Here is a 16,402-nt window from a genome sequence, read left to right as displayed (position 1 = left end):
ATATCACCATCAGACAGAAATATGTTCTGGAGCAGGAACTATCTGGGTCGTCACTGCTGTTGCAGAGGGATGACTTGTCTGACGTGCCTGACTTAACTTGGCTGGAAGAGCTCGAGCACCTGACTGAAGGGGGTGTGGGGGACTTAAAAGGAGCAGAGCGTGGGAAGAGGGGAGACTTGGCGTGAAGGCCACTACAGAGCTGGACGAAGGTTGACTCCCTCGCATCAACTACTGTCACTGACGCCAGCCTTTTTCAGACTGTTCTCTCCTCGAGCACTCTATCCAGTGCCTCCCCACATGCAAAACCCATAATGGGTAGTGCAGCAAACTTACTGACCTTCCCTGGACGCTGTGACTCTGGACAAGGCCTTGTCATATCTGTGGCCTGTAAGACATCGTGCTCCCAGCGTGTCGTGTCACACTTCAACAACCCACTGCAGGAACTTTATCCCAAGTTCAATGGACACAAGTTCAACAACCCCAAGACCAACGGATCGGGATACTTCGGCACAGTCAGGAGACAGTGCATCTCATTTTTACGCCACAGCGCCAAAGACTTTGTTCACGGACTGCGACACCATTGGGAACTGTTCCAACCATTCTCCAATAAGATCTTCAATCAATAAGTCCTTATCTTAACTTTTCACTTCTTGTTGTGTTTTCTTGTATATTTCACTGCTTGTCTCAACACCTCCCTGCGCGGAAGGTTTCCTCAAATACATATTCAATAATTGCTTTAGTAAACTTAGTTAACCCCTTCTCTACCTCCTGCTGTTCACTGCATCCGACGAACCTTTACATTTTGGCATTGGTGACAGGATGCAGTCTGGCAGCATGGAGTCAGCTTAACAGTCAGCCGGGCCCAGGACCAGTATCTCCTTGGGGGCCATGTTAAGTAATTTGCCCAAATTCATGGGGTCTAATACCATGTTGTGGAGCTGGACCGAGCATGTGAGGGGTATGTTGAGAATGCACCTGATGACTCCCACACTAGAGGCTGAGGTGGTCATTATGGCACTGGACAGAGAGGCTAGGAACTCCGTGATGCTGCCCGCCCCCCGGGACCATGACATGTTGACTTAAGTATTGCAGATTCTGGAAGAAACCCATGGGGACCCCACTGACGTAGTGGAGTTCAGGACTCACCAGTTTAGTCCTATACAAAGGGAGGGGGAGATGGTGACACAGTATATGAATGCCATTCAAGAGTTGCATACTGCTATTGTCAGAAAGGACGGAGTGAGAATAGGGCCGACTGACATCATGCTACATGATCTGTTAGTGACTGGGTTACAAGATGTCCTGACCAAACAGACCCTGAGGGAGTGGACCCCCACATCACTTTTGCAGACATAGGAAGTGAGGCCCGCTTACGTGAACATTACCAGAGGGTGACAGTCCCGGTAGGGAGGGTCCAGAGTGGGGAAGCAACAGTGAATGCTGTCAATGAACCCCCCTGGGTGGAAGAGATGAGAAAAGAGCTGCTGAGTATCCAAGGAGAATTGGCCCAGATGAAGGAGAAAGTGGAAACTGGTCCGAGTACCAGTAATGGGGCCAGGAGACCCCGACAGCCAAGGTCTGTCACCAGCTTCAACTGCAGAGAGATAGGACACTTTGCTTGGGAACGTTCATGGTGAGACAGACCTCGCCCACATCAGCCGTTAAACTAAAGGGCTCTGAGCCTGGGGAACGTTGCCTGGAGCCAGAATGGAAAGGAAGGAGTAGTGAAAGTCCCACAAATCTAGTGTCCACGTGCCCGCTAGTCTCAACTGAATTTGATGTATGAGCAGTGCGTTGTCTGATGGTTTAGGTGACCACGAAGCCCTAAGCTTACTTCCATCAACATTTTCCGGAGACGCTACGGCCCGAGTGGGGCCCAGTAGTGAGGTTGATTGCGGCAAATCACCTGCCAATCCCGGTCGCAGGAGTGGTGTGGATACAAGTTTCTCTGTGCGACAAAGACCTCGGACGGAAGGAAGTAATGTTGACCCGGGGCAAAGCCGGCCCCAGTCATACTGTCACTTTGGGGATGAATGTCCTGAAGGAGTTTGGGAAAGTGCTTCTGGACGAACCCCCTCACTTATCCCTGAAACAGCGGAGCACCCATACCCCCCAGTAGCAAGTATTCCAATGACTGCTATGTGCTGCTCAAGCCCAGGAGTCATCCAGCCATGGAGAAGCATTAGGAAAGGTGATGGTGCCAAACTCTGCTAAACTCACCCTAACACTAAGACAGACCATACTGACCCTACTTGTTCAAGCCCATGCCCCACTGGCGTGGGTGGAAGTACAGCGGGAATCCTCTTTGACTGAACTGCTGCCATCCGGACTGTTGGTGCCCTGAAATTTGGCCGTAAAACAGGGTGGAACAGTGCTAGTGCTCTGCGTTAACCTGAACGATCAAGAAGTAGTGCTGCAACCAGGAAGCCAATTAACATGGATAGTGAGGATGCCTGAGGAAATCGTTGTTCCCTAGGCTGTACAGTTGTCCATTAAACGGGAAGACCCTTGGTCAGTGACAGTCACCACGTCTCCAACGTTGGAGCCCAAATACATCCACGAGGGTTGTCGCATAATAGAACAGATGTGTGCCGAGTTGTCCGAACTCACACCTGCTCAAGTTCAACAAGTGGAGACAGTGCTGGGGTGTGTTTGTGAGTCATGAGGACGACTTTGGCTGTACTACGAGTATCACCCACGAAATACCAACAGGAAACACAGCACCTATCAGAGAGCGTTACCGTCAGATTCCTCTTAAGCTACATCAGGAAGTACGAGAGATGCTCGCTCAGATGCTACAGGCAGGCGTCGTCAGGGAGAGTCAAAGTCCGTTGGCAGCCCCATCGTGCTGGTACGAAAGAAGGATGGGACATTGAGGTTCTGCGTAGACTATCGCAAGCTTAACGCCTGCACCGTGCGGGACTCAAACACTCTGCCTTGGATTGAAGAGTCCTTGTCCGCTTTGGGAAAAGCCAAATTCTTCTCGACATTGGATCTCACTAGCGGATACTGCCAGGTGCCCATGTCGGAGAAGGATCAGGCGAAGACAGCTTTTATCATACCCATGGGACTCTTCGAGTTCAATAGGATTCCCTTCGGCCTTGAAAACGCTCAGGGTACGTTCCAACGTTTGATGGAGAGGTGCTTGGAGACCTGAACTTTGAGGCCTCGCTCATATACTTGGATGACATCACAGTGTATGCTCCCTCATTTGAAGATCACCTGCAGAGACTAGAGCAAGTGCTGAGTTGCCTGCAAAAGTACGGACTAAAGGTGAAACCCCAGACGTGCCACTTGTTCCAGACTCAAATTGAGTATCTAGGTCATGTCGTCACAGTGGATGGAGTGGAGCCATCCCGGTAGAAGATCAGGGTGATCCTGGACTAGCTAACCCCTGAGACCGTGAAGGACGTCCGAGTGTTCCTAAGATTGGTGGGGTACTACCGAAGGTTTGTGAAGTACTTGCCCGTGTGGCTCAGCCCCTGCTGGAGCGCATGAAAGGGGTACCCACGAATGCAAAAGGTAGGCCCATCCGCTGGGAAGAGAAACAAGAAAAAGCTTTTCGGGACCTGAAGAGGGCACTGACTGAGGCACCGCGTTGCTGGCCTATGCAGACTTTTCTGTGCCATTCATTCTCTACACTGACGGAAGCCTACACGGGATGAGGGTTGTGTTGTCACAGGTACAGGATGGGAAAGAGAGGGTGATCTCTTATACTAGTTGGTCCCTTCACGATTCTGAACGCAACCTGGACAACTACAGTTCCTTCAATCTGCAACTGCTGGCGTTGGTGTGGGCGATGATGGAGATGTTTATGGAATATCTGGCCGGATCGGAAGTGTTGGTATGCACTGATAATAATCCATTGGTGCATCTTGAGAATGCTAAGTTAAAAGCACCAATGCTGACTCCTTGTCCAGGGAGAGGCATGCAACACCAGGACAAAATCCTGATAAGACGCTAGAGGACAAGGAAGTTCCCCAATTCCGAAAGACTGCTGGGATGGTGGCAGCTATGCTGGACCAAATTCTGACCTCCTCACGCGAGGGAGTGTTGGGAAGGTCCAGGGATGAGTGGGTCAGCTTACAGCAGGTGGAAAGTGAACTTGCACTGTTCTGACAATTGAAACACAAAGAAAAAACACAGTATGACAAATGTGCAAAAATACTCTGTTGTAAAAAATATATAACAGTAGACAGCAAGTGCTAGTAAAAAATAACAAAATCAGGGTATTTAGTAATAATAATAAATTTTATTTCTATAGCGCCAACATATTCCGCAGCACTTTACATTTCAGAGGGGAATTGTACAGACAATAGACATTACAGCTTAACAGTAAAAACATAGATCATAACAGATACCAAGAGGAATGAGGGCCCTGCTCGCAAGCTTACAATCTATGAGGAAAAAGGTAGATACAAAAGGTGGGTGGTAACAATTGCCCTGATTGCTTGGATTAGCCATAATGTTCAGTGTGTAACAGTACAGATGTGGGAAGAAGGGCCCCCGCCGAGTTTCCGGGCCGGAACTAAAGGGACCGTCACCTAGGTTCCGGGGGAAACTGTTCCCGGGGGACAGAGTTCAGGGACGGACCATTGAGATGGACTGGGGGAGGAGCCAGTATAAAAGGGGCGGGGAACGCTAATCACGGTGAGTAAGCAGACCGGGACAGAAGTAGCAGGAGACCATGGGAGCGACTGAGAGCCAAAGCGACTTACCAGAGCCAAGAGAGACATCCACCTAGGACATCAGAGGGACGACGCCCAGACGACCGTCTGAAAGCCACTGCCCTGTTTCCACCCACGGCCGCTGCCCCTCTTCAACTTTTTCTTCTGTGACTAGTTCAAAATCAGAGCGTGAGCTTGATGCAGTGGGGGAGGGTGGACAGTGCATGGTATGAGGTGATTGGGAGATAATTACGTGTCGTATCTGGTCAATTTTTTCTTTGAAGTAATTGGCCAGATTGTCAGCTCGAAGCTCTGTGGTTGGGGCCTGTACTCTTGGGTTGAGTAGAGAATGAAAAGTGTCAAAGAGACGTTTAGGTTTATTGAGTAAGAGTCAGTGATAAGCGGTCATAGAGGAGCGCTTAGGAAGCAACCCAGGGGCAGACAAAGATGTCAGGTCTCCACCGCAGCTCCAGCCAAAAACCTCCAATGGAGGATAGGAGCAATGAGAAAATGGAAACGGTCTTAGGAGCGCAGGAAAGAGACTCAGACAAGAGATGGGTTTAAACCACAACGCATTTCGACGGAGGATCCGTCTTCATCAGGTGGAAGTTTGGGTTTATTGGACAGTAAGGTGATGAGGGTGTTGAAATATGTTTGTTTGGAGAGGTGAAGGGCAGTGTTGTATGTTCTAAGCATAAACTTATAATGGATGAGATCTTCGTGTAGATTGGATTTTCTCCACAGACGTTCGGCGCACCTGGAGCACCGCTGCAGGAAATGTGTTTGCAGGGTGTGCCAGGGTTGTCACCGTCTGTGTTGTGGTGTTCTATTTATAGGAGGTACAAATTCATCCAGGGTACTTTGAAGTGTTTCATTGTAATGCTTCAATGCAGAATCAGGACATGAGAGGGAGGAGATAGGGACCAATGAAAACTGCAAGTTCTTCATAAGTTTCTGGGTGTTAATGGCCTGTATGTTTCTATAAGTTTGGACAGTGGAGGTGACCTGAGCGGCCTGGCAGTTCTTGATAGAGAATGAAAGAAGGTTGTGATCAGAGAGCAGGAGAGGGGAGTTTGCAAAATCATCCGCTGCACAAAGCCGAGAGAAGACCAAGTCGAGGGAGTTTCCGTCTTCATGCGTTGGAGAATTAGTAAGCTGCGAAAGGCCAAACGAGGAGGTTAGAGATGAAAGGTGAGTAGCAGATGGGGAGAGGGGAAGAGCAATGGGGATGTTGAAATCGCCCATGATGAGGGTAGGGATGTCACAGGAGAGAAAATGTGGAAGCTAAGTGGCAAAATGATCCAGGAACTGATGGGAGGGGCCGGGAGGACGATACACCACCGCCACTCGCATGGTGAAGGGGGTGTAGAGTCTGATGGCATGGACCTCAAAAGAAGGCAAGACAAGTGAGGGTAATTGAGGGATAACCTGACAGGTACATTTTGGTGATAGGAGCAGACCAACGCCTCCCCCTGCTCTATTGTCTGATCTTGGGGTATGAGAGAAGTGTAGTCCACCATATGAAAGAGCAACAGCGGTAGTGTCTGACTGCTGGATCCAAGTTTCAGCAAGAGCCAGAAGGTTAAGAGAATTAGAAAGGAAAAAGTCATGAATGAAGGAGAGTTTGTTACACACTGAGCGAGAATTCCAAAGGGCACAATTAAGAGAGACAGATGGAATGCAGGGAATATTAATAAGATTAGAGGGGTTTCTGAGTGTAGCAGTTGGGAGGTTTGACTTTCTATAACATGGGGGACCAGGGTTGGGAGCAGTGTCTCCTGCGACTAGGAGAAGGAGGATAGAAAGAGTGAGCAGATGGTTAAATGATTTGTGCGAGCGTCTCTGATGTTGAATGGTGGAACTGAATGGAACTGTGCAATTTAGCAATGTGAAAAGAGCGTGAGTGCTATACATAGGAGAGGAAAGGAGTGAGGGGCCAACATGGATGGAGTGTAGAGAGTTAATGTCAGGGCGGTGGATGTGTGTGAATGCAGCGGCCAGGATACAAATTACACAAATGCATATGGTATATATTTGTTGTAATCCAAATGTACAGGGAATAGATGTATTTAAATGTCTTACCTGTCTCCTGCCCTGTCTATCTGCCATGTTATAACTGCCTCGTACTTTGATAAAATGTACTTCTATGAAATGTGCATAAATGACCCCTGCATAAATGCCATCCCCAAGCTATGTCTGAATATATAGGAGGCTAAGGCTTAGATCTCCTTTTTTTTTGCTCTCTCTCTTATCGTTAATCAATCAAACTAAGTTGAGACAGCACGACCCAATAAATGCGGTCAGATAAGCAAATGTCCAGCACTATATGGATCATAAAGCACTTTCCAAAGTTTCTTGACCTCACTTCATAAGGGGACAAGCACAGTATGTTGAAATAACTATATACAAGATATAAGCTTGCATAGTTGAAAACACATATATAGCATTCGGGATTAACTGCTTGCTGACATTGAATGGAGTGGAGACACACAGGAGTTGATTCACAGCAGAGATTGAAAGAGCTGGTTACCAGATATAAGCTTGCATAGTTGAAAACACATATATAGCATTCAGGATTAACTGCTTGCTGACATTGAATGGAGTGAAAACACACAGGAGTTGATTCAGAGCAGAGATTGAAAGAGCTGGTTACCAGATATAAACTTGCATAGTTGAAAACACATACAGTGGGGCAAAAAAGTATTTAGTCAGTCAGCAATAGTGCAAGTTCCACCACTTAAAAAGATGAGAGGCATCTGTAATTTACATCATAGGTAGACCTCAACTATGGGAGACAAACTGAGAAAAAAAAATCCAGAAAATCACATTGTCTGTTTTTTTTCATTTTATTTGCATATTATGGTGGAAAATAAGTATTTGGTCAGAAACAAAATTTCATCTCAATACTTTGTGATATATCCTTTGTTGGCAATGACAGAGGTCAAACGTTTTCTGTAAGTCTTCACAAGGTTGCCACACACTGTTGTTGGTATGTTGGCCCATTCCTCCATGCAGATCTCCTCTAGAGCAGTGATGTTTTTGGCTTTTCGCTTGGCAACACGGACTTTCAACTCCCTCCAAAGGTTTTCTATAGGGTTGAGATCTGGAGACTGGCTAGGCCACTCCAGGACCTTGAAATTCTTCTTACGAAGCCACTCCTTCGTTGCCCTGGCGGTGTGCTTTGGATCATTGTCATGTTGAAAGACCCAGCCACGTTTCATCATCAATGCCCTTGCTGATGGAAGGAGGTTTGCACTCAAAATCTCACGATACATGGCCCCATTCATTCTTTCATGTACCCGGATCAGTTGTCCTGGCCCCTTTGCAGAGAAACAGCCCCAAAGCATGATGTTTCCACCACCATGCTTTACAGTAGGTATGGTGTTTGATGGATGCAACTCAGTATTCTTTTTCCTCCAAACACGACAAGTTGTGTTTCTACCAAACAGTTCCAGTTTGGTTTCATCAGACCATAGGACATTCTCCCAAAACTCCTCTGGATCATCCAAATGCTCTCTAGCAAACTTCAGACGGGCCCGGACATGTACAGGCTTAAGCAGTGGGACACGTCTGGCACTGCAGGATCTGAGTCCATGGTGGCGTAGTGTGTTACTTATGGTAGGCCTTGTTACATTGGTCCCAGCTCTCTGCAGTTCATTCACTAGGTCCCCCCGCGTGGTTCTGGGATTTTTGCTCACCGTTCTTGTGATCACTCTGACCCCACGGGGTGGGATTTTGCGTGGAGCACCAGATCGAGGGAGATTATCAGTGGTCTTGTATGTCTTCCATTTTCTAATTATTGCTCCCACAGTTGATTTCTTCACTCCAAGCTGGTTGGCTATTGCAGATTCAGTCTTCCCAGCCTGGTGCAGGGCTACAATTTTGTTTCTGGTGTCCTTTGACAGCTCTTTGGTCTTCACCATAGTGGAGTTTGGAGTCAGACTGTTTGAGGGTGTGCACAGGTGTCTTTTTATACTGATAACAAGTTTAAACAGGTGCCATTACTACAGGTAATGAGTGGAGGAAAGAGGAGACTCTTAAAGAAGAAGTTACAGGTCTGTGAGAGCCAGAAATCTTGATTGCTTGTTTCTGGCCAAATACTTATTTTCCACCATAATATGCAAATAAAATGAAAAAAAACAGACAATGTGATTTTCTGGATTTTTTTTTTCTCAGTTTGGCTCCCATAGTTGAGGTCTACCTATGATGTAAATTACAGACGCCTCTCATCTTTTTAAGTGGTGGAACTTGCACTATTGCTGACTGACTAAATACTTTTTTGCCCCACTGTATATAGCATGCAGGATTATCTGCTTGCTGACATTGAATAGAGACACACAGGAGTTGATCCAGAGCAGAGATTGAAAAGCTGGCTACCTGTATGAAGAGAATAGAGATGCGTGTCACATTCATCCATGTTATAACTGCCTGGTACTTTGATAAAATGCACTTTGATTAAATGTGCATAAATGCCCCCTGCATAAAATAGTTGATACTTTTTTTGCAAAAAATGTATACTAAGCCACTCCACCAACTTCACGGTATACCCATCTCGGAGCAGTCCTATCTAATGTATTTAAAACCTGATCATGTGAACAGTACCTATATGAGCAGGATTCAGAAAGGCGCTTCCTGATGTGGGCACGCTGTGCAAGACGGCTCATTTGTTGCAAAAAAACGTATCAACTAAATACCCTGTTTTTTGTTATCATTTTTTACTAGCACTTGCTGTCTACTGTTATATATTTTTTACAACAGAGTATTTTTGCACGTTTGTCATACTGTGTTTTTTCTTTGTGTTTTAGTCTTTGGGTGGTGTGAACACTGTCCAACCGACCTGTTCACTTTTGTGCATGTCACATGTTTTTTTAAACTGTTCCAACAATAGGTGACCGTGAAACAATTGCCCAGGCAGGACCAAAGAGACACTCTTACTCCCGAAGCGCTGAGAATACTTCCACAGTGGGAGAGACTCCAAATGAGAAATGGTCTGTTGTACCGCAAAGTCCAGCTACAGAGAGAATTAGGAGCCTCTTGGCAGGTGGTGATCCCGAGACGGTGCTGTCCAAAATCGCTGTGGAAGCTCACAAGAAAGGAGCCCAATTTGGTGCTGAGAAAGCTTTTTAATGGCTACAACATTTTGTCTACCATCTTCGTTTGAGAGCAGCGGTTGAGGAAGCTTGTAAACTGCCAGGTGTGTGAATTGGCCAAATCTCCAGAACAAAGAGCTCCGACACAGACTATTGTGATATCAGCACCCCTGGAACTATTGACCATTGACTACTTGACCATCGGACTGGTGCACCAGGGATATCACCACTGTCTGGTAATGATTGATAATTTTTCAAAGTTCACTGTGGAACCCCCACTTGAGATCAAACAGCAGAATCAGCGGCCCATGCCATCTGCAAAAACTTTATTCAGGTCTACGGTTGCCCGCAGCAGCGGATTCACTCTGATCAGGGACCCTGCTTCTTAGAGAAAGTCATGGATGAATTTCAACAGATTTATCAATTCGACCGGTCTCACACCACACCATATCATCCCTAAGGAAATGGGGCCTGCAAATGGTTCAACCGTACCCTTATGCAAATGCTGAGAACCTTGGAGGAAGATCGGAAGGATCGGTGGCCTGAGTGTGCATCCGAGCTGGTATGGATTTATTAGAATTGAGTACATCAGACCAGCGGCTTCACGCCATACTCTGTGTTGTTCGGCCGAGAGGGGAAAGAAGTCACGGAGCTGGAATTGGACCCAGAGGAAGACTATCCACGGACAGGGTTGTCTACCTGGGTTCGAGAACATCGCCATCGCCTGCAGACTCTACATCTGCTGGTGCAAACTCAACTACAGAAGCTGGGACATCCTGAGAGACTCCCTCTGCAAGGGACAGATCTTTCAGTCAGGGACCGGGTGTTGGTAAGGGACAAACGCCCATGAGAAAAACTGGAGAACCCATGGGAGAAGTGTCTATACCGAGTGAGGCGTCAGGTCGGCGAAAAAGGACCAGTCTATGAAATTCAAGCAGAAGGAGAGGGGGATGCCCCCACTCTGGTGATACACAGAAGTATGCTCCGGCCATGCTTCTCCAAGGATCCCGTGTTAGAGGAAGACACACCAGAGGCACCTGAGTTAGTCTCTCCCAAAGTGGAGGAGGATGAAGAGGAGGAGGACTCGGAACAACAGCCTGAAAATGGGTCCAAAGTCAGGGCCCTGGAGTCTCAGAAGAGGATGTCATGACAGGCAATGATATGGCTTCCCCAACATCGGAACAGCCGAGTACAACTACACTTGAGGACTCCACTGCTTCTTCCAATCTACATCGCTCCGAACGTACAACGGCTGGACATCCCCCCAACCAATACAACCAGGACCAATTCATTTGGCAACAGGTTTCTGAAAAAGGCCAACACAAACATAACAAGCTCCCAGATGTCTCTCCCGTGGAATGGTGAATGAGAGGAAAGGAGGAGTGTAAGGGGGTGAACAGGATTAGCGTCATCGGACAGAAATATGTTCTGGAGCAGGAACTGTCGGGGACATCACCACTGTTGCAGGGGGATGACTTGTCTGACATGCCTGATTTGACTGGACGGGAAGACCTTGAGCACTTGACTGAAGGGGGCGTGGGGGACTTAAAAGGAGTGGAGAGTGGGAAGAGGGGAGACTTGACTCGAAGGTGACTGCAAAGCAGGATGAAGGTTGACTCCCTCTCCTCAACTACCGCCACTGATGCCAGCCTTTTTCACACTGTTCTCTCCTAGAGCACTCTATCCAGTGCCTCTCGACATACAAAACCCATAACGGGTGATGCAGCAGACTTACCGACTTTCCCTGGAAGCTGTAACTCTGCAAGAGGCCTTGTCATATCTGAGACCTGTACGACATCGTGCTCCCGGTATGTCATGTCACACTTCAACAACCCACAGCAGGAACTTTATCCCAAGTTCAATCGACCCAAGTTCAATGACCCCACGACCAATGGATCGGGATAGTTCGGCACAGACAGGAGACAGTGCATCTTGTTTTTATGCCGCAGAGCCAAAAACTTTGTTCACGCACTGCGACACCGTCGGGAACTGTTCCAACCGTTCTCCTATAAGATTTTCAATCTATAAATCCTTATCTTCACTTTTTACTTCTTGTTGTGTTCTCTTGAATATTTCACTGCTTGTGTCAACACCTCCCTGCGCGAAAGGTTTCCTCGAATACAGATTCAATTATTGCTTTAGTAAACTTAGTTTACCCCTTCTCTGCCTCCTGCTGTTCATTGCATCCGACGAACCTTTACACTAGCACCGCAGCAGAGCATCGCAATAAGATTTAGCATTTTTAATTTCCCTACATGTAATGACCTCCTATCTCTAAACTGTAAAAACCTAAAATGGCCACTGCTTGACCTCTCCTTATTTTTTATAGCCCCTGCTGATTGGATGCGCTAGGCTACTTGATATCATAGCTGCAGGACATTATTGGGAATCCTGCATAACCAAACCTGAAGTCATGAGCTCGTTCTCTGACTACTGCAATCTGCAGCAGTGTGTGAAATGGACATAGACATTTTTTTTTCATACGATCCTTACAACTTGAATAACAAATTATTTGCATTTGCAGAGACTTTCAAGTTCCCTAAAATAAACTGGAGGGTTATTCACATTGGATGGATCCAGTCATCTCTGGTGGTTACTTTACATCTGTAATTCTTCTCCACCAATTATTTAACAGAGTTAAAGGAAATATCTTACAATGTAAATCCCTATTTACTTTGAAGCTGGCTAAGAGATTAGACAAATGCAGGTGAGTCCAACTTCAAGATCCCTCCAATATCTTATATTATGACTTCTGCAGGAGAAGACACAAACAGCGGAAGAAATTGTGGTGCATACCAACACCAGAGTATATTAAGCCCAAAATAAATATTTTATTCATTACCAAGAGCACAAATTCATAGACAGTCAAAAAATAAATATGATATGCAAGGAACCACACTACCATAAAACATGCAGTGATACCATATGTAAATAATGATAGGAGGCACTGTGTGGCTACAGGATATAAATCTCAAGTGACAAGCAACAAACACAAATATTTAAGAGTGAAACCTCACGGTTTTGGTTTGTGGACACTGAGCGTTGGTGCCGCTGTCACAATGGCACTTGGGAAGTTAGTACATGGCACAGCCAGAAATCCTGGGAGCTTCAAGATGGATGAACTGAAGGTCAGAAGGGATGGAAGCAGGTTAGCACAATGTGCACAAAAGGTGGAGTACACAAAAGTAGAGTATTAAATCACAGTTGTAAAACAATGTCCATTAAAAGGTCTACGAACATGATGTCACGCTGGGCCACCTGCAAACCCGATGTAGAGCACAACATAGGACAATGGACTGAAATAAACAAGGCAAAGTCCTGGATACCTGGAACAGGTGTGTAACATTACCCCCTCCTCTTAGGGCCCCTTCCAGATGAGTCCGCAACTACAGAAAGAGGATAAATAGCATGAAATCTTTTGAGCAAGATTGGAGCATTTACGCAGCATCTCTCCTCAGAAACACATCCATTCTAGACCATCGAATAGAAGAAATCACCATGAATCTTCTTGCAGTCCAGAATTTGTTTGATCTTATACTCCTTACTCTGATCAGAAGCAGAAAAAGTCTCGACCAAACTATAAATTGTATTGAGGACCAAAGGCCATAGTAGAGATTTTCGGAGTAAAACTTAGTTTCAGATGGAAGGTGGCCAGGCTCATTTGCTTGATAATTTGGAATGGCCTATGATCCTGGATGCCAGTTTTTTGCAACAAGTCTTCAAATGGATGTTTTAGTGACTAAGGGCGCATTGCCGCTCCAGAAACGTGTCAGGTTGTTTTGTTTCTTTGTTTTAACCCTGATTGAATATAATTCTGGATTTTACCTGGTTAGTGTGCTGGAAAAACATCTTTAACTTTTCTTCTGATTGCTGTACTCACCAGCAGGAGCAGTGCACTGCAGGATAGGATGTGGATTATTGTCCGCGCTGCCTGAATGATAAAATTCCAAGATATAGTAGGTAAGTTATACGTGGTATTTCCTGAGGAAGAGGTGGTATTCATCCTGAAACGCATTGAATAAACCACTATTGGACGTCTACTATATCTTGGAATTTTATCATTCGGGCAGCGCGGACAATAATCCAGTTTATAGTTTGGTTGAGACTTTTTCTGCTTCTGATCACAGTAAGGAGTATAAGATCAAACAAATTCTGGACAGTAAGAAGATTCATGGTGATCTCTTCTATTCGATGGTCTAGAATGGATACGTTTCTGAGGAGAGATGTTGCGTAAATGCTCCAATCTTGCTCAAAAGATTTCATGCTATTTTGCTGCTGCAGAACCACAGGTTGGTCACCGACCAGACAATACAGTGCACTGCAGGATAGGATGTGGATTATTGTCCGCGCTGCCCGAATGATAAAATTCCAAGACATAGTAGACGTTCAATAGTGGTTTATTCAACGCGTTTCAGGATGAATAACACGCCTTCCTCAGGAAACACCACGTATAACTTACCTACTATATCTTGGAATTTTTGGTGACCAACCTGTGGTTCTGCAGCAGCCTTTCCTCACTACACATGCTTTGACCACCTAATGCCAGGTGAGCAGTTCTTTTAAAAAATTGCTGTTTTATCGTTGGATAAGACCCTATTTGGGTTTTGTGTCTCTCTTGCCTATGTACTACACCAGCAGGATCGGCACCCACCGGTTATTTATCAGCAACCTCAACTTGATTCCAGCCCAAGGCTCCTTGCTTCTCTCCCTCCTCTCTTTCAAATAATGATTAATTGAAAATGGGGAGGGACAGCAAATGGTGATTTATTGAGACTGGGGAGGGGATAGCAAATGGTAATTAATTGAGTATGGGGGCGGGGAGAATAAAAAATGATTAATTGTAATTGTAGTCAATAATTATTAATTGAGACTCGTGGAGACAGCAAATGGTGATGAATTGAGACTGGGGGGTTGGGACAATGAATAAATAATGATGAAGTGAGACTGGGGGCGGGGTACAGAAAATGGTGATGAATTGAGACTGTGGGAGTAAATAATGATTGAAACCAGGAGACGGGGTGCAGCAAATAATGAATAATTTGGACTTGGGGTGACAGCAAATGAATTGTGACTGGGGTATGTGGAAGAATAAATACTTATTTACTATAATTTTTACTATGATATATACTCTAGATATTATGAAGCAGGTCTAATATAAATGTGTTAGTGCACTCGGCACTTTACAGCTATTGGAAAGCATATTTAATCATTTATTGTGCTACCTTATGAATGTACGGTCCTCCACTGCATTGCTTTGCATTCTTTGACTATTTTTGTTTATATATTTGGATTCATTATAATAAAGGATTTTTTTTATTTAACACATTAGTGCAACATTGAGGTTTTTTTTTATCTTGAAGTATTATCTATACATAGGTGGGACTAACATTTAGTGGTCCTATATGTGCAGCATTTTGTTGCTCTAAAGTCACCTCTCTGCTGTCTGAATCCCAGTGTGGTTATCATCCCTAATCTCTTTCTTCTCATCATGCTTCCTAAAGTTCAGTGTGGTCAAAAAAGAACTTAATGTCTTTTCTTCATCTCGATTAACTCCTTTCTATCACAATAAATGACATAAAATTTTCTCCTGCGATAGAAGTCCGCTGCCTTGGAGAGACCATTGATTCTGCTCTGCCAATCAAACCACATATCAAATCTCTTACTACCACCTGTCACCTCCAGTCAAAAATATTTCCAAAATCCTTCCTTTCTTCAACCCTGAATATTTTAAAATGTTAGTCCAGGCTCTCATATTCCCCCGCCGTCTTGACTACTGCAATATCAGCCTCTATGTTCTTCTTGCTGACAGTCTTGCACTTGTGCAGCCCTTCCTTAACTCTGCTGCCTGACTAACCCACTTCTCTCCCGGCTATTACTCTGCTTCTCCACTCTGCAAGTCCCTTTGCTGGCTCCAAATTCCTCAACATATCCAGTTAAAACTACTTACATAGAGCTACATAGCTGTCCATAATCTGTCTCCTCCATACACCTTTGAACCTAGTTGTCTCCAAGACTTATCCTGAGTATTCCTATTCCATATCCTCTGGAATTCTATGTCCCAACATGACCAATTATCCACCACATTCAGGATTTTAATAAGGAAATGAATACCCGTCTCTTTAAGAAAGCTTACAGCCAGAAATTACCAAGGGGCCACCGCACCACCACTGGAGCTGACGCATTCCCCCATCCTACTGTCTCCTTCACCACTATTCTGTAGACCAGGGGTCCCCAACCTGTAGCTCGGGAGCCACATGTGGCTCGCGACAGTCTGCCAGCTTGGTGTGTTAGCTCCAGGTCTAGCAAACAGGTATGAAGAGAACAACTCAAAATAGTGAATTTTGTGAGTAGCCCTGCACTGAAGAGCAGATCTGGATGCACATATACTGTCTTGGGGTTTAGAGATGATTTAGGTATGGTACACTAGAGGATGGTACTACCTGTTAGAGGAGGTGCTCAAAGCTGAATGTGACAGTGTGATGGGAGCCCTTGATGGGAGAATACTGAATGGGGTATTGTGGGAACCCCTGGATCTTAGTGTACTTCTTTGAAGTGATTTCAGTGGAAAAGCTTTTGTAATGGGGGCTTTGGATGACACTACTTTGAGGGGGGTGGGAGCTGGGTGTGGCTTGCGACCCTCTCTAA

At 45.6% G+C, this 16,402-nt stretch overlaps 1 protein-coding gene across 1 annotated transcript in view; it reads left to right on the top strand.

Moving 5' to 3' along the window:
* The first annotated feature begins 3,022 nt into the window (after window positions 1-3,022).
* LOC141050117 (olfactory receptor 5P52-like) overlaps window positions 3,023-16,402 on the top strand; it is a 57,343-nt gene continuing 43,963 nt past the window's right edge. Inside the window, exon 1 of the mRNA XM_073546949.1 lies at window positions 3,023-3,116. Coding sequence (XP_073403050.1) covers window positions 3,023-3,116 — 94 coding nt within the window. The remainder of the gene's footprint in view (window positions 3,117-16,402) is intronic.

Source organism: Dendrobates tinctorius, unplaced genomic scaffold (genome assembly GCF_039654945.1).
Source record: "Dendrobates tinctorius isolate UK_male_01 unplaced genomic scaffold, ASM3965494v1 ptg000151l, whole genome shotgun sequence".
Classification (NCBI taxonomy): domain Eukaryota; kingdom Metazoa; phylum Chordata; class Amphibia; order Anura; family Dendrobatidae; genus Dendrobates; species Dendrobates tinctorius.
Note: the sequence above shows the minus strand (reverse complement) of the source record. Positions and strands in the feature narration are given on the sequence as shown.